Source organism: Ambystoma mexicanum, chromosome 2p (genome assembly GCF_040938575.1).
Source record: "Ambystoma mexicanum isolate Mex_15411 chromosome 2p, UKY_AmexF1_1, whole genome shotgun sequence".
NCBI classification, from domain to species: Eukaryota; Metazoa; Chordata; class Amphibia; order Caudata; family Ambystomatidae; genus Ambystoma; species Ambystoma mexicanum.
Window position 1 is genome coordinate 1,435,213,889 of NC_090923.1, and position 24,246 is coordinate 1,435,238,134.

The 24,246-nt window shown below is 45.5% G+C and overlaps 1 protein-coding gene across 1 annotated transcript in view; it reads left to right on the top strand.

Moving 5' to 3' along the window:
• Positions 1-8,896: 8,896 nt before the first annotated feature.
• Positions 8,897-24,246, top strand: part of ABCB8 (ATP binding cassette subfamily B member 8) — a 1,358,869-nt gene continuing 1,343,519 nt past the window's right edge. Inside the window, exon 1 of the mRNA XM_069645969.1 lies at positions 8,897-9,108. Within this exon, the coding sequence (XP_069502070.1) occupies positions 8,906-9,108 (203 nt within the window). The 5' untranslated portion in view covers positions 8,897-8,905. The remainder of the gene's footprint in view (positions 9,109-24,246) is intronic.

The window sequence follows — 24,246 nt, forward strand, 5'->3', positions numbered from 1 at the left end:
CCCCTCGGATCTCCTCCTACGTTCTGGTATGCACACTATTCTCCAGTTCCTCCAGGAGGGTTTTGACAAGGGCCTGGCAATCTCCATGCTTCGATCGCAGTGGACCTCCATGTTAGACTGGGCACACACAATACAACCAGAGAAGCAAGGAGTAAAAGGGGCTTACCGGAACTTCACGTACGCCCTGGTTTGAAGCGCTGTGCCCTGAGGATGTACGACCCTTTGTAGTAATAAGACCTTCTCATTAAATCAACCCCACAAGCCGGCAGAACCCCAAGGCTAGTGCAGTGGACCACTGGGAAGGGCGTGGCGTTCCCTATATGCGGAATGCTCGAGTGGAGGAGATGCGGATTGGTCTTTGTCTGAATCTTCTCCTATAATAAGAGGAAGGGATTTAGTATTGCACTGTAGCCTAACAACCCAATTAAAGTAAGTAACCTGTGATTGTAATGTTTTGACACTAACCTGTCTCGTGCAGCAATTTACGAGGCAATTGGGGAGTCCCCTGAGGCCCCTAACACCTCCCTCCTCCCTAAGAGGGAACCGAAGGGGTGTGCAAGGGATCCCAGGGAAACCCTCCTGGGGGAAAAAACCCTGCTGGAATGGATGAGAAGCTGGATCGGTCGCGTCTCCGCTGGCTGCAGCTCCTCAAGTTTTACAGGATTCACTGGATCTGGTCACTGTACCTCGGCGAAGTCCTGATTTAAAATAAGTAAACGAGAGATGAGAGAAGGAACTAGGTACGAGAGGAATCAATATAAGGATTGGGTAAGTACCTAATTTGTCTGAAAGGGGGGATTATCTGTGGACTGCGGAACGGGAAGGCTAGGCAGGATGGTACGGATGTAAGAAAGAGTAGAAAAGAAAAGGTAAGCATAGGTATGAGGGATAGAATAGTAACCCCCTAGTTGCGAACTCACGTAGCGTCTGTAGAGAGTAGCGACGCTCTGGGCTTCGGCTCTGCTGGACCATATCCGGAATCCGTGAGAGAACGAGATGACGTCAGAGGACTTCTGACTTGTGAACGTGAAAACACTGCACCGTAACCCAGAGGATGAGAAGCCATCTTGGAAGAGGGGAAAACGGCGAGTGCACGCAATCTCCAGCGTCGCCACAGGGAACGCCGGTGCCAGCCAGTCGTGACAGTATGCCCCCTTCCGAGGGTAACACCTCCTGGTTTGCCCGGATGACACCTGTGGAAACGGCGAACCAGTAAGGGGGCGTGAACTGCTGAAGCCGGTTCCCACGTACGGTCAGCCACCGAGTAACCCTTCCAGTGGATCAAATACTGCAGTCGACCGCGATGATAACGGGAATCACAAATGCCCGAGACTTCGAACTCCGGACCTTCCGTAGTAGCCACTGGAGGCGGGTAGGCCCTTATAGATCGACCAAAACGATCCGATTTGTGAAGTTTGAGTTGCGAAACATGAAAAACTGGGTAGATCCTGGACCAAGAAGGTGGGAGCTGTAACTCAAAAGCCAAAGAACCTTTTGCTCTCAATACTGTAAAAGGACCAAAATATTTCGGAGACAATTTAGAGGGAACCAGATGTCTGGGCAGAAACTTTGCTGAGAGCCAGACCAAATCCCCCGGGACAATCACTGGAGTCGATGAACGATGCAAGTCAGCATAACGTTTAGAATGCTCTTGAGCTTCCAGTAATGCGGTTCTGGCCAAAAGATGTCCCTGTTGAATGTCGCCCATTAGGGCGTCCACATCTGGAAAGGCCGAAGCTCTGAGAAGAGATGAGGAATAGCAGGAAGGATCGTACCCATAGGTACAATGAAAGGGACTAGTTTTGATAGAAGCATGAGGAGCATTATTGTAGGCAAACTCTGCCAAGGGTAACAAATCCTTCCAATTGTCCTGTGCCGCTGATACAAAACAGCGCAGATACGTTTCCAAAGTCTGATTTAAACGTTCAGTCTGCCCATTAGTTTGAGGATGATATCCCGAACTCAAGGCTCTCTTTATGCCTAAAGCAGAGCAGACTTGTTGCCAATATCGAGAAATATATTGGGAACCTCGATCTGACACTATGCTGTCAGGAAGACCATGCCGGGAAAAGATGGAGTCTATGAACTGTCTTGCCATCTGTGGAGCTGTTGGTACTGAGGGTAGAGCCTGGAAATGAGCCAATTTGGTGAAATAATCCACTGTTACCATAATGGTTGTATGATCTTTAGACACAGGTAAGTCAACGATAAAATCTGTGGAAATCAATTGCCAAGGACGAGTAGGTATTTGGGCTAGAGCCAGCTTTCCCAATGGTTTACTGCGAGGAACCTTGACTTGCAAACAGATTACACAGGAAGAGACGTAATCAGTCACGTCCCTTCTTAAGGTTTCCCACCAGAAATGTCTCAGTATGAGTTCTTGGGTACTGGCTATTCCACGATGTCCAGCAACCATAGAATCGTGACACATGTGCATGACTTCCGTTCGGAGCAGGAGTGAGGGAATGTACACCTGATGACCCCGGTAGAAACATCCGTCTTCGAGACTTAGTCCCCATTTGTCTGCCTGACCTCTAATGGAGTCCATTAAGACTAGAGTTTGGGCTGCCACAGAGTGGAGGAAGTCCTGGACCATAGATATGAACGTAGCATGAGGAAACAATCTCTCGGTCTGAAAACCAGATTTGCAATCAGGATCTCTACGAGATAGAGCGTCAGCTTGAAGATTGGTTTTACCTGGAATTATAGTGAAAGTGATATTGTAGGGAGAGAAAAAATGGGCCCATCTTGCTTGCTGGCTGTTACGAGTCTCAGCGTATTGTAAACTCTTGAGATTCTGATGGTCGGTGCGGACCTCAATGGGATGTTGGGAACCCAACAGGAGATGTCTCCATTCCTGAAAGGCCCGTTTTATCGCCAGCAACTCTTTCTCTAACACCGTGTAATTGATCTCAGAGGAAGAAAAAGTCTTGGACAGAAAGGCCACAGGGTGTTCTGGTCCGTGAGTAAAGGCTTGTTTAAGCACCGCACCCAACGCAAAATGGGAGGCATCAGTTTCAACTATAAACGGTAAGCTTTGATCTGGGATTCGTAAGAGGAGCAGAAGTAAAGAGAGTCTTCAAAGTATCAAAGGCTGACTGGGCGTCTTCTGTCCAATAAAAAGGCTTTCCCTTCTTGAGTAGTCTTGTAAGGGGCAGAACGATTGATGAAAATCCGGCTATAAATTTCCTATAGAAATTCGAAAACCCCAGAAATCTCTGTAGTTCCTTGACAGAACTAAGAGAGGACCATTCCAGAATAGCGGTCACCTTGCGAGGATCCATGGAAATTCCAGTAGGGGACAAAACGAACCCCAGGTACGTGACTGTAGTCTGATGGAATATACACTTTTCAGGCTTGCAATAGAGGTGATTACTTCGTAATCGGTGTAATACCTGACATACGTGTCGGTGATGTTCTTTAGGATTCCTGGAAAATACCAATATGTCGTCAAGATACACCACTACCGTATGAAGAAGGAGGTCTGAAAATATATGGTCAATGAACCTTTGAAAAACTGCCGGGGCATTCGCGAGTCCGAAGGGCATTACTCGGTATTCAAAATGTCCAAAAGGGGTACGAAACGCGGTCTTCCACTCATCCCCTTCCTTGATTCTAATGAGGTGATAGGCCCCTCTGAGGTCCAACTTTGTGTAAATAGTTGCCCCTTTTACTGCTTCTAGGATGTCCGGTATTAAGGGCATTGGGTATCGATCGGGAATCGTGATCTTATTAAGACCCCTATAATCAATGCAGGGACGTAATTCGTCCGTGTCCTTCTTAGCTATGAAGAATAATGATGCACCTGCAGGGGAAGTCGATTCCGTAATCAAACCGTTTCTGAGGTGGGTATCCAAATACTGCCGTAGGACTAATTTTTCCTTCTCGGAAAGGATGTACATCTTTCCAAAGGGGAGTGGCTGAGAGGAGTCTAGACGGATGCAACAATCATCTCTCCGATGAGGCGGAAGTTCCGAAAATTGGGAAGAGGAGAAAATGTCCTGAAACTCTTCGTACTCAGGAGGAACAGGACTAATCAAGTCTACTATCCTTTGAGAGGCCACAGGGTTCGATGAAGGAGCACAAAATCCAACTGATCCTTCAGTAAGACAGTGTTGGGTACAATATTCAGATCCCAAAAAAATGGAACCGGCTGCCCAATTTATGTATGGGTTATGTAGTTTTAACCAGGGCAAGCCCAGAATGACAGGGTAGTGAGCTGCTTTTATTATATCAAATACGGCTTCCTCCCTATGTGAACCAATGAGCATTGTCAAAGTGTGAGTCTGTTCTCGGATAGGTCCCGATATTAGTGGGGTTTCGTCTACGCCTTCAACTGGTATCGCGATAGCTTTGGGAGATCGGGGAATATTCAGTTTTCTCGCCAAAAAATCGTCCATGAACCAACCAGCTGCTCCACAGTCAACCAATGCTGGGACAGAAACAATGTTTTCATCTGGCAAGGAAAAAGTGACGCGCAAGACTACCATGTCCAGCGAGGGAGACAACCTTGTAGGAGATTGGGAACCTGTATCAGTTACCCCGACCGTAGGTCCCCTTACGGTTGAGGTCTGGCGTTTCCCGAACTAAAAGGTTTTCTGAGAGGAGCGACTGGGCACTCGTGCACGGTATGATCAGAAGAGCCACAATACATGCATAGTCCCTGGCTTCTTCTACGGGCGCGTTCCTCTTGAGTCTTAGGACCCCGTGTAGTGCCTAATTGCATAGGTTCGTCTGCAGTAGCTGTTTTAGAGAAGGATACTAATTCTGGCGCAGAGCGATGACTTCTCCCTTTCCTCTTCTCTGCATGCCTTTCTTGCAGTCGATAGTCCAGCTGCATGGTTAATGAGATTAGTTCAGCTAAGGTGTTTGGTCTCGGAACTCGAGCCAATTCATCCTTGAACTCCTCATTAACCCCTCTCCTAAACAATGTAATAAGTGCATCATCGGCCCAGGATGTGCCTAAGGCCATTTGTTTAAAGCGGGTAACAAATTCTAAGATTCCTAAAGAACCTTGCTTGAAATCTAGGAGTTTCTCTTGAGAGGAGACATTGTATTCTCTCCGAGAAAACATAGCTTTTAGACTCACCGTAAAAGCAGGCACAGAATCCAATATGGCATTATTGGAAGTGACAATAGGCGTGGCCCAGGCTAGCGCGGGGCCCGTGAGATGAGTAATCATATATCCCACTCTATCTCTGTCTGAGGGAAAGAATGATGTCTTAAAAGCAAATTGCACCGTACAAGCATCCAAAAATTCCCTTAAAGAATGCGGGTTTCCGTCATATTTCCCGCCTGGTAGAGGGCCAGGAGGAATTTCTGAACTAGTGGGGGCCTTATTGAACATTTGCTGTTTAAGGATTGCATTTTCATGTTTTAAGGCTTGTACCTCGTGGGACAATCCTTGTACTGCGGTCGTCAACTGCTGCACTTGATCTAAGGCTGCCTGCAAAGTAGTCATGATGTTTATCTAAGCCTTCTTCCCCTTACTCTAGGCGTCGCTAGCTGTAATGTTTTGACACTAACCTGTCTCGTGCAGCAATTTACGAGGCAATTGGGGAGTCCCCTGGGGCCCCTAACACCTCCCTCCTCCCTAAAAGGGAACCGAAGGGGTGTGCAAGGGATCCCAGGGAAACCCTCCTGGGGGAAAAAACCCTGCTGGAATGGATGAGAAGCTGGATCGGTCGCGTCTCCGCTGGCTGCAGCTCCTCAAGTTTTACAGGATTCACTGGATCTGGTCACTGTACCTCGGCGAAGTCCTGATTTAAAATAAGTAAACGAGAGATGAGAGAAGGAACTAGGTACGAGAGGAATCAATATAATGATTGGGTAAGTACCTAATTTGTCTGAAAGGGGGGATTATCTGTGGACTGCGGAACGGGAAGGCTAGGCAGGATGGTACGGCTGTAAGAGAGAGTAGAAAAGAAAAGGTAAGCATAGGTATGAGGGATAGAATAGTAACCCCCTAGTTGCGAACTCACGTAGCGTCTGTAGAGAGTAGCGACGCTCTGGGCTTCGGCTCTGCTGGACCATATCCGGAATCCGTGAGAGAACGAGATGACGTCAGAGGACTTCTGACTTGTGAACGTGAAAACACTGCACCGTAACCCAGAGGATGAGAAGCCATCTTGGAAGAGGGGAAAACGGCGAGTGCACGCAATCTCCAGCGTCGCCACAGGGAACGCCGGTGCCAGCCAGTCGTGACAGTGATATGCCTCTCCTACCTGAGAAAGGAAATGGTAAGTCCTCAAAGAGCAGGATGAATCCAAGGAAATGAATACGGAAGGGTGGTTAGTGAGGGACTATATCCGAACGGCACGAGGGACCCACTAGAGTCGGGTTGGTGCACCACGACATCAGCAAAGCGTCTATACGTCTTGTGCACTGAATTTAAATGTGGAGTTACAAATGAATAGGAGCAACATTTCGACAGGAATGAAAGCAGCAGTTGCAGTAGAGTGATTTACGGTAGGCATTTGAAGGCAAACAGTCTGATTCCTATAGTTGGTGGAACAGCACGACTGGTAAGGTTATTCAGATGTTAACAGCAGGTGTTGTTGCTGATAGTAATAGAGGCAAGGTTACCTTAAAGCAAGCGAGTAGACGGCAGCCGCTGGATCTGGAGAGGAAAGGACGCCGAAGCCACATGCTCTTTTCATCTAGAATGAAGTGAAGTTAGCCGCGGTCTCCGTGTGGCTGGAAAGGTAGCTGGGTTGAGCTGGACCAGAACCCTGAACAGGTGTTACACTCCGAGCGGCTGAAAGGCAGATTGAGTTGGAGGCTGCGCCTGCAGCTGGGAAAACAGCAGAACTGAATTGGAAAGCCAAACAGAATCGTGCTCCGAGCGGCTGTGTGGCAGAATGAACTGGAATTAATCTACGAATAATGTGCTGCGAAAATAGCAGCTAAAGGGCGAGACAGAGTTATTTCCCATTGAAGAGCAGTAAAAACACTCTGAGCTTTGTTTGAAACTAAGAAGCACCGGGTTCCTATCTCAGCCGGGCTTATGAACGAAAACACAAAACGCACCCAGACACGTGATCGAACTCGCGTAACTTGCGGGTCATGAGAACAACGTTTCCAAATGCTAATGCCGTTTCCATGGGAACCTCCCAAATAGTCTTTATCGTAAGTAGAATGGTCTGGCAGCCGTTCTCAGTGCGTAGTGTTGTTTGCCAAATAGAGCATTTGGACACTTAGAAGGAGATCTCAAGGAAGTATTAGGAGTCAGCCAGCATGCATGACACTGCATTAAAATCCTCTTGGGGGACTATGATGGACACCTGGATGGGGAGGTCTTAGTGGGGAAGTTTATTTGGGTTCTCTCTGCTTCCCGTCCTAGTACCTATAAGGGCTATCCCTTTGGGATCTCACTCTAGTTTCAAGGAACCTTCAGGGGCCTCCCTTTGAACCTGTCAGAGATTGATATCAAACACCTTACTCTGAAGACTGCTTTCCCAATTGCTATCACATCTGCCCATAGGCTGGGGCTCTGTTGTGTCAATCCCCTTTCTTTAGAGTTCTACCGGACAGGTTATGTCTCTGTGTCACGCTTCTCAGGATCTGGTTCTCCCTGCTATTTTCCACGATCTGCAGACGCCAGACAAGGTGGCTTGGCATGCCATTGATGTGTGGCAGGCGGTTCCAGAATATTTGGCTCGGACTGCCCCTTTCCAGCAGTCTGATATTCTCTTGGTTACTTATGGCCTTGCTGGTGTGGGGTGGAAGGCCACTGTGGTTTCCATTAGCCGGTGGATCTGTACTTTTATCTCCATGGCTTATGTGGCTTCTGGCCTGCCTGTACCTGACCACGTTCAGGGTCGCTCTACCAGGGGTTTAGCTGCTTCCTGGGCGGATGCTCTGGGGGTTTCTCTACAGGAGATGTCTAGGGCTGCCACCTGGGTGGATCGGAGCACTTTTGTCAACCACTATCAGTTGAATGTCTCCCACTCCGGCGATGGTTCCTTAAAGGTTGGCGTTTTGTCTGGGAGATGTGCTTTTTTGTTGCTGCACTTTCTGTCTCTGTGTCCCATTGGGACCTCTCCCCGTTGCTGCTATGGTATGCCTCATGAAGTTGTGGGACGAGGAAGAGTGGACGTGGAGATAATGCTCCGATTACTTACCGGTAATCTTCACTACTCTTAATCTTCCTTGTCACAATACTCACCACCCTCCTCTCCCTCCAGAAGCGTGGGGGGGGGGTTCTATGCTTCGGCTTGGATATGTTAAACTGGAAGCTGAGGGTTAAGGGGAGGAGTTATACAAAACAAAAGAAAAAGAAGAAGGTTCTGTGTCGGAGGCAGGGGTCTTATGAAGGAAGTACTGTGACGAGGAAGAGTATGGCTAAGAGTAATGAAGATTGCGGTAAGTAATCTGAGCATTACACAACATACTTCTCCTCCTTAATATAATAATTATTTTCCTTAAGTTTAGCATGAAAAATCTGCACTTCCCCATTAAGAAAACAGGACTGTTTCCATAGTTATTGGATATGGTCATGGTGCAATTCTTACTTGCCAAATAACTATGACCTAGTAGGTGAGGCAGCTCAACTAAACACTTAGCTAACATCATTATCATGCAGTGTTGACAATTATTGACTGTCCAGCCACTTTAAAAAGCATAGCTATCTTTCACTTACCGAATTCCATGGAATTGGGAAACTTGATAGCTGAGAAAAAACACTAATTGCAACTAATTATTTTACCGAAAAACCGTGGAGGAAACTCCTCACTATAAGCGAGTCTTAAACCAGGCCAAACGATCCTTACGAATTCGACCGCAAAAAGGATCTAAGCTGGGTGTCGGCGAAGCATCGTTTTGCTAACAGGGAGACAGGCTTCATTACAGTGTACTGGTATCGCGCATGTGCAAAACAGATAAAGCCTTCAGAAACGCGGCGCCCATGTTAGGGTCAGTCACACTTAACCACATTATCATAGCGTTGAAGAGCTACGCTGCGGATCAGGTGGTCCTCTCCGGAAGAGAAGTTGCGGAAAGCGTGCTGAGGGTGCCGGTGATTCCGTTATCTGTCTGGCTAACGTGCAACATGCTGCTACATGTGTTCCATTCGGGGTTCAGGACGTTTCCCTGGCGCAGTTCCCTCAGGTATAATGGGTAGGAAATCGGGGAAGCAAAATCACTGTGACCGGCGTCTCTGAGGCACTCTGCACTTGACCATCCGCACTTCATTTAAAGGTCATGTGATCGGAAGTGCTTACTAGGTGTAAGATTTAAACTTGAGGATTTTATAGACGAACAGTTGGAGGAGTGTAAGAAATATAACGGGGAGGTCACTGTGATAGTGTATTCAACAATAAGCTTCAAATATAAATGCACAATTATTACTGTTATATAGAAATTAAAATAATGCGACTTAAAACGTTCTTTCTATAAATAGTGCGTACTACTGTCTATCTTGCAGTTAAGCAGTCGCAACTTTAGCAGTTAAGAGCTTGAATGGTCTTCAACACCTCGTTCACACCCCCCACAACCCATGTTTAGAATTTTCAGTTTCGATTTCACAATCTAAAGTATATTTTAGGGAGCGTTGCTCTTGCAGGAGGTGACACTGTTTTGCTTTTACAAGTCACACAAATTAACCCCTATTACTCCAGCGATATTGGACGGTGCCATGGAAGCAACCATGGTGAATTCTTTAAAAAATGATTGATGAAACTTGAGGCATAACGCTGGAGGTAGCAGGGCAGGGTGGCTGTTAGCAGAGGTCTGTCATTAAGCTGAATGTCTTTGTACCAGAATAACTCTTTGTAGGACAGACTGGGCCCCTTTATTTTATTCTGAAGCAGGGGGCCATCATCTTATATATCGTCATGCTTGTTTATCGTATGAGTTAATGCACTGAAAATCACATTTATTGAGAGTACAAAAGTAGTTTAGCCATTGAAAGCCAACTACGTAAACATTTACGTTGAGTCTCAAACTGAAGAAGAGGGAACAATAGAAGATGCTGCCTGAACGTTAAACTGTGAAACCAGAAAACCATTGATCAAACCCCATTTCCTAAATATTGAGACTCACAGTAAATAATCTCTTTCCATCACTTTGCCTAATTTTCCAAAATTAGAATTCATCTAGCTGCGATTTAGTTAATTGTGCACCATAGAGTAACTCGCCCTCATACGGCTTAATAGTCTAAGCAATTCTCAAATGTAACCCTTTAGAGCATGATGTAAGCTGAAGTGTCTCTGTACGTTCATTAATGCTTGTGAGTCATGGTTCACGGAAACTTGAAAACGTTTGCTATGGCAATGCTTGATGGCAAATCAGTTAGAAGTAGATCTATGCATGGCGCCAGGGCTACTCATGTGGATGAACCTCTTACACGGGGTAATCTTCATTACTTCTAGTCCTGCTCCCCAGTACTTGCTTCCAACCAGTCACAAGAAGTAATTCCACTTTTTTTGCTCTTCCTTCTTTTGCCTGTGGTTAGACTCCTCCCACTTAGTCATCATTGTGAATAAAGGGCCTTTCCTAATTCCCCAAGTCACACGCCAAGGCCACCCATTAGCTTGCGGAGGGGTGGGTGAACACAAGTATTGGATGAGTTAGGGTAGGACCAGGTTTAAAGCTATTAGCATATGCAATTCAGATTTTCAACAAATTCGTTCCAGAAAGTCATAATTCTTTTAAAGACATAGAGGCGAAGGATTATGCTTCTCTTCCAGTTTTACTGTTCAGCAGCAAAGTACAAACCAATAAACATGAATAGTGAAACTCAATAAACTACATTAACCATTGTTTTTGTGCTTTTGGTAGTTCTGTTCTTATTGGTCCTTAAACTGACCACGTGATAAACTTCAACCAATCATAATAGTCTCTGTCCATAAATCACCCTGTCCTTCTACTTTACTCATCTTTCTTTTCCAAGTCGAGAATGCATCCAGTGAACTTTGCAATCCCATCCTTTACATGCTGATCTGAATTAAATTTCTGGATTGTTCGTTTGTCCTCTACCGTACCTTATAGAATCATAAAGTAACTGGGGTCCATAAATTGAAAGAGGGTGGGACAATCGTTAATTCACCCACAATTTCTATATATTATCCTTTTGTGCATTTAACAAAACTGTAACACTTTAATGTATTCATCAAATATTTCAGTAAAACATGTAAAACATTCCAGTACTTTTACATTCCATTAAATTTATTACGATTGATAGGGTGGGATAATCCTTCGCCTCTGTGTCTTTAACAGAATTATGACTTTCTGGAACAAATGTGTTGAAAATCTGAATTCTATGTCAAGACCGGAGGCTCGGATTATGATTGTTCAAAGCTTACTCACCACTAATGATGCCACACTTTCCGTTGGTTTAAAATAGAACGTTTTAAAAGTTGATTCATTCGACCAATCTGCAGACCTCATAATGTCCTCTACTCTGGCTCCTATGTTGAATGCCTTGGTAGCCATCGCTCCTCTAGCGGAGCGAGCGCCATATTTTACTACGTCAGTGCCTGCCTGTTCCATTACCCATCTGACAAGAAACAGGCAAAGATGCTTGAACACCAATATAATAAGAATTAAATAATGAATAAGATGTAAGGACTTAATATATTATGATAATTCAAGGTGCAAGGGAGAGATGCTCAGCCTTGGTATCTAGGCTGGCTATACATGGGGGGGGGGGGAAGAGATCCAAAATGTGGAAAACTGCGTGCCCTGCACACTATCTAAAAGGCCAAAGCCTAAAAGATGATACATAGAATTTCTAAATTTCCTCTATTTAGATATACAATTGTTTCAATGAATATTTCAAAATAGCCAAATATATTTATATAGTAACTTCATAGTTTGGCATATACACATGATATGACACCTTTTTTGTTTAAAAAACAAAACAATTTTTCTCTTATTTGTTGTGGTTAGCCCAACGCGTTTCGAGTATATAGCACTCTTCATCAGGGGCAGAAAATTCAATATGTTTCACAATTATCTACAAAAAGGGATTGTTTCTAACATATGATTTCACTTCACCTTTTCTAAGTAAGGTTCTAGTTCTATATAAATGGGTAATAGATATATAACCTGAAAAACTGGTCCACTGTAAAACCCTATTTGGAAGACTATGCAGATCAATGTGATCTGTTTTTGGCCTATGCCAAACTATGATTAGATATGAGTTATTGTTACAGTGATGATTGAAAATGAAGTTTGGTCAATTTCGAAGACCCTAGTTTGTAGACCAGGCAGATTCATGAGAACCGTTGATGTTTATGGTTATGATAAATTAGGATTATGTATGAACTATTGTTAGAATGATTTAAGATTACTAATTTAGAATTTTGTTATTTTATCAAGATACTAATGTTTCTGTTATTCACAGTGAAATCTAGCATATGTGTTGAACAATCTCTTTGGCTATTTTGAAATATTCATTGAAACAATTGTATATCTGAATAGAGGAAATTTAGAAATTCTATGCATCATCCTTTAGGCTTTGGCCTTTTAGATAGTGTGCAGGGTATGCAGTTTTCTATATTTTGGATCTCCTTTTTTTCCCATTACCCATCTGAGCCATCTGGCTATAGTAGCCAGTGTTATTGCCTTAAAGGGTTTGCAAATTGCTTTTTGTAATTGAGATACTACTGGAGGTCTCACTACCCTTGTCATATAATATGCTGCTAAGCATCTGACCGGGCATAATTTTGGTTGTCCCGGAAAAGATTTGTAAGATATGGATCTCAAACCTGTGTTAGTCCTTCTTGTTGGGAGAAAGGTCACTCCGTTAGATGATACTCTTCCTGTTGATTTCTAGTGCTCTAACGTCTGAAGACCTCTTACAAGACAATAGACATAGTAGCATGGCTAACTTGCCTGAAATAGCTTGATTATCTGGCCATGATGTAAATAATCTCAAAACTGTCACCATCCCACAATTGAGTATATTTTTCTGTAGGGGGTCTAGTCATTTTTACTCCCTTTACTAGTCTACAGATCAAGGGATATTCACCTATCGCTATGCCTTCGATCCTAGGGTGTCCTGCCGATATCACAGACCTGGCTGTATTGATTGTTCTGTATGCCTGCCAACTGTGCTAAGAAATTGGTTACGTGTACTACATCTGTTCCATGGGGATGAATATTCCTCTCCAAACACCAGCTACTCCATCTAGCCCATGCAGACTTATAAGCCCTCTGTGTTCCTGGGGCCCAGGATTCGCTAATGTTTTCAGCCTCATTCGATAGTTCTGGCCTAACCCAAGATCTCCTGAAATCGCCCATGCGATTAGATTGAGTCTGCTTGACCTCAGTAGTGGATGTCGGAGATCCCTGGGGTCTCGAACAATGAAATCGTAGTTTGGTAGCGCCACTGGGTTGTGGTGTGATAATTCCAGTAGACTGGGGAACCACACCGACCCCTCCAATCCGGCGTAACTAGTACTAGGGATGGTTTCTGGCACCTCACCTGGGCTAGCGTCCTCGCTATCATAGAGAAATGAGGGAATGCGTAGTTTGTCTGGTAGCCTTATGTTTGCAGGAAGGCATCTGTCGCCTCTGCCTCTGGGTACGGTCTCCAGCTGAAGAACCAGGGTAGCTGTTTAGTCTCAATGCAAATAAGTCGATCTGGCATGGTCCCAATCGAGTCATTAGTTCTTGAAACACTTCCTCGTCCAGCTTCCAATAGCTGGCATCTCTGAGGTATCTGGCGTTCCAATTGGCCGCCTCATTCTGATGGCCCGGCAGATACTCTGCCGTCACTGACACTTTCCTCTGAAGATAGAGTTCCCAGAACCCTTTTGCCAATTCTGCCAGTAGTCTGGATCTTGTCCCACCCAGTCTGTTTATGTACCTGACTGCCAAGACATTGTCCATCTTTTACAGGACACAACATTGTGCCCTCTCTTGAGTCCAGCATTTCACTGCGAAGGACCCTGCTAGCAACTCCAGACAGTTGATATGGAGAGTCGTCTCGTGATCTGACCACCTTCCCCCCTTTCAACAGGTTCCCGCATCGGGCTCCCCAGCCCCATCTGCAGGCGTCGGATTCGATGACCAGGTCCGGGGATGAGCCAAATATGGCCCTCCCATTCCATGCATCCATGTGTTGTAGCCACCATTCCAACTCCTCCCTCACTTCTTGGGAGATGGGTAACATTTGTTTCGTAGGAAGCGCCCCTCCTGAGGTGTCTGATCTTTAACCTCTGGAGCGCCTTGTATTGCATTGGTCCTGGAAATATCGCTTGGATTGATGACGCTCGTCGGCCCATTAACCTTGCGATGTCTCTCAGTGACATTTATCCCCTCGCTAGGGTGTGTTTTAGCTGCTTTTTGATATCGTTCACTTTGGGAATGGTAGCATGAGTTATCCCTGAATAGAATCCACTATGAACCCCAGAAAGTCTGTTGACTGTTCTGGTACTATTTTGGATTTCTCCAAATTTATTAGGAACCCCAGGTCCTCTTAACAATTTTACTGTCGTCTGCAACTGTACTAGTAGTGTTTCTTTCTCCTGACACATCAGAAATGTCGTCTAAGTAAGATGAGTCTTATTCTCTGACTCCTGAGGTGCGTCACCACTGGTTTCATTATCTTGGTGAAACACCATGGTGCTGATGCCAGGTCGAAGGGCAGACATCGAAACGCCCATGTCGCCTCTCCCCAGATGAATCTTAGGAATCTGCAATGTTCCTCTGCTATTGGTATCGTTATATGTGCACCGTTTAAATCTATCCTGGCTAGCCAAACTCCTTGAATTAAGGTTTCTCTTAACAAGTGCCTGTACACCACATATTCGTTTAAACCCTTCAAGTTTATAATTGGTCTGCGTAGGAATTAGCAAACTTAGTTAATTCTTTAATGAAGGAACCTGGGGAAGAGTTTTCCGTTTGCGGTCGACGCTGACTCCGAAGAAGCTAATTCACTTAGCTTCAGGTCTATCTTTACCAGCAGAGACCTCCTCCTCTCTGTGGTGATCGCGTGGTTGGCATTGCCCAACATACATATTGCCCTCTGGGCCCACCCGATCAGAATTGCCGGGTCCACTGGCTCCCCCTTTTCTCTGGCCTCTTCGCCAATCTGTAGAATTTTTGTTAGGGGTCCTGTCATGTCCAGTATCTTGCCCTGGCATCTAGTCCTTTTCTCACGTCCTTAGTGTACCTGCCCACGAACGTGATAATTTTATCATCGATTTTGTGTGTATTCTGCTGCACCCTCTGGGAGATGAGTTCTAGGGCATTCCACCCTCATCTTGCTCCTAGCTTCTTTGGCTAGTTTAGGCGCTTTCTCAAGTAGGCCGCTATTTTATTTGGCGGCTCCCGTTCGGACGACCTTGGGTCGATGAGTGCTTCAAGATCAAAGTCATCACCTGCACCATCCTCCCCTGTCTCCTCCTTCCTCTTTTTCTTTGGCCCTTTTGGGGCTGCCTTCTTCTGAGGAAAAAATGGAAAATACTTCCTCTTCCTCCGAATATTCTTCCTCCCAGTCCTCTCCCTTATCAGAGGTGTCATCGTACCACCTGCTAGGCCCCGCCTTTGATCTTACTCTCCTTCTCTTACCACCCTTCTTCTTTGGTGGCGTGCCCGGGGGGGGGGGGAGTGGGCTTCCTCTGCCCTGCTGGCTGCTTTTCTGCCCTCTTTTGTCTTTCCCCTGTGCTTTTAGCCCTTTGATCTCCTGAAGGCCCTGTGAGAACTTGAGCCAGTCCTACATCAGAGCTATCTCCTGTGGCCCTTGTCCCAAAGAGGCACCCAGGGTTTTTTGGAGGACCTGCGTCATCTCTGCATGGCTCCTCTTTTGGCTGATGTTAGACTTTCCCTCATGCGTACCTGTTACTTTCCTCAGTCAGTAATGCCCAAGCTGTTGCTTTGGTACACAGCAGGCCAAACTGAACATGGTAGAGTATGCATCCTCAGTATAGAAGATCAATAATGTAGCCTGCTAGATCCGATTCTTCTCGTTTCTCTTACTTCTGGAAAGGATTTTGGAGAAGGGGGATTGTTCTGCTGAATAAATCGAATACACACATACACCAGAAGCCCATTTCACAAAGCTTGTACTTTTCTTTTTTTTAATCCAGAGTTTGCCAAGACTAGGCTTCAAAGCAGTCTGATTCCTTTAGTCTAAATGACTATATTTACCCACTTTGCATTTATCCGCTTGTGCAATAAGCTGTTTATTATTATTTATTTGTTTATTTATTTATAATGTGCTCCAGACCCATAGGTTACCGGGCGCAGCAGCAAGTATATGCGAGACTTACAATGTTACAAACCTACATGAATAAGTTTACAATATTACAATATTACATGAATGTACAATTACCGGTTGCAGTATTTACATGAATGTACAGTTGGCAATATACAGAGTTAGCAGTTATAAACATAGGGTTACACACATCTGAGTACATTAAGTAGGGCTACACTTGTGAAGGTTCATTACAGGTGTCTAGTCGTTGTTAGCGTTAATGTGTTTGATGAAGTTCCTTCTGAAGTGTGGGAAGGGTTGGTCTACTCTTAGGTTGGGTGGCAGAGCGTTCCACAAGTTGGCAGCTCTCACAGGGAAGCTTGCGCCACCAATTTTAGCAAGTCTAAATCTGGGTACTACCAGGCAATTGGAGTTGGCAAGTCTCATGGGTCTAATAGATGTTTTTCTTTTTATTTTGTCCGTCAAGTAACTAGGAGCAGCATTATTTAGGGCCTTATGGGTCAAGGAGATCATCTTTAGGTGGATTTTATTGTCTGTGGATAGCCATTTGTGTTGCCGCCTAATAGAGGAGATATGCTCCTTCTTCTTTATGCATAATGCAACTCTAAGAGCATTGTTTTGTAGTGTTTGGAGTCTTTGGGTGATGGCTTTATTGGCACCACTGTATAGGGCATTACAGTAGTCGAGTCGGGAAAGTATTAAGGCTCTAGCCAATGTTAGACAGCTAGTATTGGACAGGAAGGTCTTGCCTGCTCTTATCAATTTACAGGTGTGGGCAGTAGTGGAAGCTAGGGAGTTGACCTGTTTAGTAAAGGACAAGGTAGAATCGAGGTAAAAACCGAGTGTTTTTACTTCCCTCGAGACTTTGATAACATTTCCATCTATGTTGAAGGCTGAGTAGTCCGGGCCCAATTTGTTAATATTGGCTTGTGTACCCAGAATGATCAACTCTGTCTTATCATCATTCAGACAGAGACCATGAGTAGCTATCCATGCCTGAATGATGAGGTACACTCTATTCACCAACTCCCTGACCCTACTATGATCCCCAGAAAGTGGGAGGAGAATCTGTGTATCATCTGCATAGTTAGTGTAGGTGATACCAAGATTGTCCAGATCATCGAACAGAGGTTTGGTGAATATATTGTATAGAGTCAGGGAGACGCAGGATCCCTGAGGGACTCCACAGGTGATGGGTATAGGGTCTGCTGCTGCCGATGGGGGGGAAAAAACTCTCATAGTTCTCTCACTCAGAAAGGATTCTATCCAACTGATAGCTTGGGTGGAGAAGTGAGCGGCAGAGTCCAAGTGTCTGCAGAGGACCTTGTGGTCCACAAGGTCAAATGCAGCTGAGAGATCTAGTAGGAGGAGGAGGGCTGTCTTACCTTGATCTCTCAATTCGTCTATTTGGGTCTTTAGGTCGATAAGGGCTGTTTCCGTTCCATGTAGTGGGCGGAAGCCAGATTGTCTAGATCCTAGCAGTTTATGCAGTTCAAGGTATTTTTGAATCTGTATATAGGCCACTTTGTCCAGGATTTTCAACAGAAATGGAACTGTAGTGATTGGACGGTAGTTAGTAGGGATGAGAGGGTCAAGAGTTTGCTTTTTGAGCAACGGGAGCACCCAGGATTGTTTTAAATTAGCTGGGATGATGCCTGTGGCGAAGGATGCGTTGACAAGTTTGGAAATAAACGGTGATAAATCTCTGGCAGCGTCTTTTATTAGCTGTGCTGGGCAGATGTCACCTTTGCAACTCAATGGTTTGAGGGTGAGGATGATTTTTTCTATCTCTAGTGTGGTGGTTTTGGTGAAAGAGAATTTGCTAGACTGGGGCTTGTTGGTAGCCTTGGGTGGTGGCCGAGTAGGAAGGTTGAGCGAATCTTTTTTCAGTTGAATTTTATTTTGGAGGGTGTTAATTTTGTTGGTCAGAGCATGTTGGATATCTGTGCACCAGGTCTGATCTTTAGTACAGGTGTCTGGTATGGCAATGGGTGACTCAAGTTCCTTCAGTATGGAGAAGAGTTCCTTCATGCTTGAATTAGAGTTGGCGATACGATCATTGTATGAATGCCTCTTGGCCAGACAAACTGCATTTTTGTATTGTCGGGAAATAGATGTTAGGTTGGCCTTGTTCTCAGCAGTTGGGCATAGTTTCCAGTTAGATTCATATTTTCTCTTGGTGAGGCGTAGGGCCACGAGTTCAGGAGTAAACCATTTATTCAGATGGGCTTTAGGTTTGCTTGTACGCATTTTAAGTGGGGCAATTTTGTCCATAGTATCAGTCATGATTTTGTTATACTCATGCACTAATATGCTGGGGTCTAGGTTGTCAGGCAGTGCATTTAATGTTGGAAGAATAGCGGGTATGACATTGTCTGTCTATTGTCATATTCTTTTTATTTCTTGTTGGGCATGGAAGTGCCATGGGGACGGCTGTAGAGGATGTTTGGGAGGTTAGGAGGTTGAAGGACACTAGTGAATGGTCAGTCCATGATAATGCCGAGATGGATGAGATAACTGCTGTACAGTTTGAGTCAGCGACCCAGTCTAGTATTCTGCCTTTCGTATGGGTTGGTTTGTTGACTTTTTGGGAGAATCCTAGGGAGTTAATAGAGTGGGCAATGGTTGCGGCGTGCGCATCTGCTTGGTCATTAAATCCTAGGTTAAAATCCCCTAGTACCAGCAATTGTGAGGTGGTTTTGGCATTGAAGGTTAGTAGCTTGTGCAGATCCTCTTCGAAAGTCCCAAGCAGACCTGGAGGTCTATAGATTAGGTGAATGTTTAGGGATTGATTATTGTTTGAGGAGTTTTGCAGTGAGGGCTTCACAAGATTGTAGAGTTTGGGCAGGGGCTAGTCTTAGCGAAAGACTCGATTTGGAAATGATGGCAATTCTGCCTCCGCGGGTGCCCTCTCGGTCTTGCCTACATATAGTGTAACCGTCAGGGATGGCTAGCATAAGTGATGGTCCTGCTGCCTTGTGTAGCCAGGTTTCGGTTATTGCAATAAAGTCCAAGTTCGCCTCAGTGATTAGATCAGCTATATCAAGGGCATGTGCAACTAGTGACCTGGCATTGAGAAGCGCTCCTTTGTAGGAGTGGTCCTTGGTTTCCTCTTTGGGATGTGTAAGATTAGGAGTACTTTTCGTGCTAGATTTTATCTTGGATTCGGATGCTTGTATGTACATTGAAGCTTGGGTGATATTGGAAGCGTTGCATTCCTTACCATTATGACGTTTCATCTCACGTATTGTAGGAGGGAGGAGTCATCTGGGTGTCTCGTGAAGTGTGTTAAGTCTAGCACGTAGTTTGTTGTTTCTATCGTGCGTGGAACTAGGCCGGGAGGTGTAAGCTAATGGTCCTAGCAGAGCTTGGTATTTTGAGTCAGTGTAGACATGAGTTTTGGTAACTATATCTGTTGATATAAGTGATCCTTTTCTCATACTTTTGGAAACGGGATTTAAGAACACTGTCTTCAGAGCACGAGCATCAAAGGGGGAAGTGTGAAATGCCATACAGGGATCTCAGTATGTGTCACAGCCACTCAAGCTGTGCAACAGGTCAGGATCTACTCCCTGTACCACTGCATTAAATACACATAGATAAGCATAAAGGAGCCAATATTTGGGGCCTTAACGGAGGCTACATTCTGCACTCTGTGTGTGAACTTCTTGTTACTTGTATGCAGACACTCGCTCACGCTGTGTGCACATCATTCCTCAAGCATGTTTTTGCCTCAGATATGCTCCAGAGCTCGCCCTCTCGTCCCCTACACCAGTCGAAGGGCATATTCCCATAGATTGGCCTAACAACCAGATTGACTGAATGTTTGCTGCACTGCTGCCACCCAGAGGCCAGCCACACACAGTGAAACCTTTATTTGACATTTAATGCAAACTTCCTAAAATGTCATTGTACTCCCCAGCAAGATCGAGTACTATGCTAAGAGGAAAGGTGGAAATTGAGACCTACAAACTTGTACTTCAAATGGAGCGTTAGCGCAGCTTTAGCAAGTAATCTCGTAGTCAGTCTGGATGGCCCTTCTTTGTAAAGTCCACAAACACTTATATCTCTGTGCTGAAGTGTTGGATACTGTGAGGGTGTCGAAGAAGGAAACTGACAAGGAGGAATCATGGTGTCGGCTATAGACCTTTTTAATTTCAAATAAAAGAAACCTATCTCTCCCTAGGTCTACAGGGCTTGTCCTGCCTTAACCTAGGAAAACATAACGACCTGTCAGAATGTCTGTCCCAAAGTAAATGTCTCTCCGTCTTCTGGCAGAAACCAACTATCTAACCCTAACTCTATAAACAGTCTTTCAGTAAAGTTTGTGTTCTCTAATGACTTACTTCGAATGGATAGTGTCCTCCCACATATTCTTCATCTTTTGATATCTCCTTTCCAGCTTCAGCTGCTTCAGAATTATTTTTTCGGCCGAGGGCGCTGTGCGTCGATCCTGTCGACTCGATGTCCCTCAAGGGCCACCATCTCAAGGTTGACGACACCAGTATATATAGCAAGCGCAGCGCCCGTTGGATTCAGTTCTGTTTTTCCGATGCAGCTATCGCTTCGAAAGAATTACAGCGTGCTTCGTTTAAAAAAAATAACTACGACACACAAGAGAAAATGTCTTCGTACACTGAAGACAGGATTCAGGAAATGCCACGATTGCGGTGCCAAAATGTTGATCACTGACCCTCATCAAGTGTGCCTGTGGTGTCTGGGCACAGAACATCGAACGGCTGATTGCGACTCCTGTCAGGCCTTGACCGGTAAGGCTCTATTAGAGCGTTAAGGGAAGTTAGCGGCCGGCAGGTCCTCCTCAAAGTCTGCCTCTATGACAGGCTAGTCCTAGAGGCCAAAGTAGATTCCCTCGTTGTGGACGAGGGTGTATTGCTCGCTAAGAGTGCACGGACAGTTATTTATCACCAGTACATTTGCAGAGAAGAGCAAATACATTTAACGCAGGTAGACGGAACAATAACTCACAACCAGACATGCAGTTAGCGGACAAGTTAAGCATACATAAGGAACAAGTGATAACACAGAAGTAAATCACAGAAAAGCTAGTGAACTAAAGAGAATACATCTCCATGGGCATAACTGAATCCCTCATCTCCCCAGAAGCGGCTGGAAGACCCCGGTAGCAGCCAGGCCGAGAGCACAACAGCCCACAGGAAGGTCTGAACAAGGCGTCCCCCCTCCGACTGAGGTCTTTGTGTTTTTTCCACCTGACATTTCCAGAGCTCTGCATATATGCCCTCCTCAAAAAGGGGTGGCAATTTCTCGAACATTCTGAAATGAGTGCTTGCGCATTGATGAGTGACCGTTGGTTGCCGGCCGGGCCAACCGACAGTAACCCCAAGGAGCAAAGCTTCCCTGTTACTACGGAAAAATTCCATAACTCAACCTTGGCACGGGAATTACCTTCTTATCGGGTACCAGCGGGCACCTGTGAATCCCAGCTTTCCCAGCACATTGTCCTTGACTGAGGCCTGCATACCAGGCTCAGCAACGAATAACATTGAAAACATGTTTTTCAGCAAAACAAGTGCAGCTTTTCACTGAGCCATGGAATAAATATCCATTATGGCTCTGAGTGCCCCCAGAATGCACTGCGCATCAGCGCCATGTTTTAGCTCAAGCATCACAGAGGGAGAGGTACTAAGTCTGCCCAAACCCTGGTTGCTTTACCATCAGCCACTGTTCCAGCCGCCTCAAAACCTCTGAGGTCTTAATCCACAAGACCCCAGTGGGAGGCAGACTGGCTCAGCATCTGCACGAATGGCGGGACATTAATTCAGATGCTTGGGCATTAGAAACTGTAGCCCAGGATTACTGACTCCCATTCATTAAAAGTTCTCGGAATCATCCACCGGGAACCACTCGCTCAAAACTCCAGATCCGTTCCTTGTGCAGGACATTTTGAGCCTGCTAGACAAAGGTGCTAAAGAACCAGTACTTGTAGTGAAATGGTACACATGGTATTATTCCCCATACTTCCTAATCCCCAAGAAGGATGGGGGATTGAGACCCATCTTGGACTTGAGATACTTGAGCAAGTTCCTCAGGAAGGACAAGTTCTAGACGGTTCGTCTTTCTCAGATCCTTTAGGCCCTCCAGCTTCAAGATTGGATGGTTTCATTGGACCTTCAGGTTGCTTACTTTCATTTGCCTATACATCACAAGCATAGAAACTACCCGAGGTTTGCGGTTGATGGTTCTCATTATCAGTTTTGAGTTCTGACATTCGGGGGGACCTCGGCCCAAGTGTTTTTTCACCAAGTTAATGGCAGTGGTGGCAGCGGGTCTCAGGAGAGTGGGGGATTCACATCTACCCCTACCTGGAAGATTGGCTGATCAGGGCCCATTCTCCCGAACAAGCCCTGGAGCATCTCAGCATCACCTCCCACTCCCTCCACAGACTGGGCTTCTCTCTCAATTTCAAGAAGTCCCACATTATGCCATCACAAAGACTGCAGTTCATGGTAGCAGTCCTGGATGCATCCACGTGGAAAGCCTTGCCACCTGAGGTGAGCGCTGAACACATTCTGCAGATCATCACCAAATTCCAGAGTGCTCAGCATCTTCTTGCCTTCGATTTTCTAAGGCTTCGTGGCCTCCTGGCATCTTGCATTTTCCTGGTGCCAGAGGCGCGTCTGAGAATCAGATCCCTCTAGTGAGCCCTCAGCACTCGATGGTATCAATTCTCAGACAAGATGTCAGACCTTCTTCAGGTTCTGAGCAGTGTTGGGCAGGCTCTTTTGTGGTGGACTTGCGAAGACAACATTCTGAAGGCAGAACCTTTTTGGCAGCCATGGACGGAGATAAACAATAGTTACAGATGCCTCACTCACGCGGTGGGGAGCACACACCAATGATCAGACAGTCGGCAGATGTTGGTCTCCATCAGAGTCCAAACTGCACATCAATCTTTTGGAGCTGAGGGAAATCAGACTACTGCTTAAGGCCTTTCTGCCCTCTGTACGGGGAAAGAATGTCCTGATAATGATGGCCAACACAGTGGCCATGTACTATCTCAACAAGAGGAGGTGTACGGTCAAAACACTGTGCAGAGAGGCAATGCATCTCTGGTTCTGGGTAATTCCAGAATTAGTCTCCCTATCAGCAGTTCATTGGAGAGGAGAACACGGTGGAAATTGCTCTGAGCAGGCAGAGCAGTCTCCCATCAGTGAGACCTAGATCAGGAAGTCCTTCAAGAGATCTTCACCCTTTGGGGAACCCGTCAAAAAGATATGTTTGTGACCAGTGTGAACTAGAAGTGTGGGTTGTAGTGCTCCAGGGAATTTCCCACAAGAGGAGCTCTAAGGGACGCGTTCATAGTGGACTGGGAGTTTCCACTCTTGTATGAGTTTCCTCCAGTCCCAGGTATTCCTCAAGTCATCAGGAGGTTGAGAACGTTTGGGAAATCCATGATCCTAATTGCTCCGGATTGGGCCAGGAGGCTGTGGTACCCAGACCTTTTGGACATGTCCATCGGCCCCCCAATACGACTTCCACAAAGAGAGCAACTTCTCTCGTGAGAGGAGGGTCGGGTTGTCCATCCAGAGGGTCAAGACACTCAACCTTCACGCATGATTACTGCGAGGTTGAGATATAATTATTGGGACATCCCGGATGATGTAATGGAGATGTTGCTTTCGGCCAGAAGGCCAGCAACTAAATCTTTGTAACGTTGCCGTTGGAAGAGGTTCTGCAACTGGTTCAGAGATAAGAATGTGGACCCATTTCATTGTAATATACCTATGATTTTTGTCTTTCTTGCTACACCAGGCAAATCTGGGCCTCCAGATTGGAACCATTAAAGGTTATTTGGAAGCGCTTTCAATTTTTAAGCGCATTTCTGAGTAAGTGTTATACTTTAAAACTGCTTAAATCATACAATTTGTCAAGGGACTCACCAACGTGTTTCCCCCCCAACTCCTTTTCTTGTCCCAGTTTAGGATTTTAATCTTGTTCTAAAATTTTGTTTGTGCCCTTTTGGGCCTCTTCATTCATTTCCATTAAAACATCTGACATTTAAGAACATTTTACTAGTATCTCTAACATCAGACCGCAGGGTG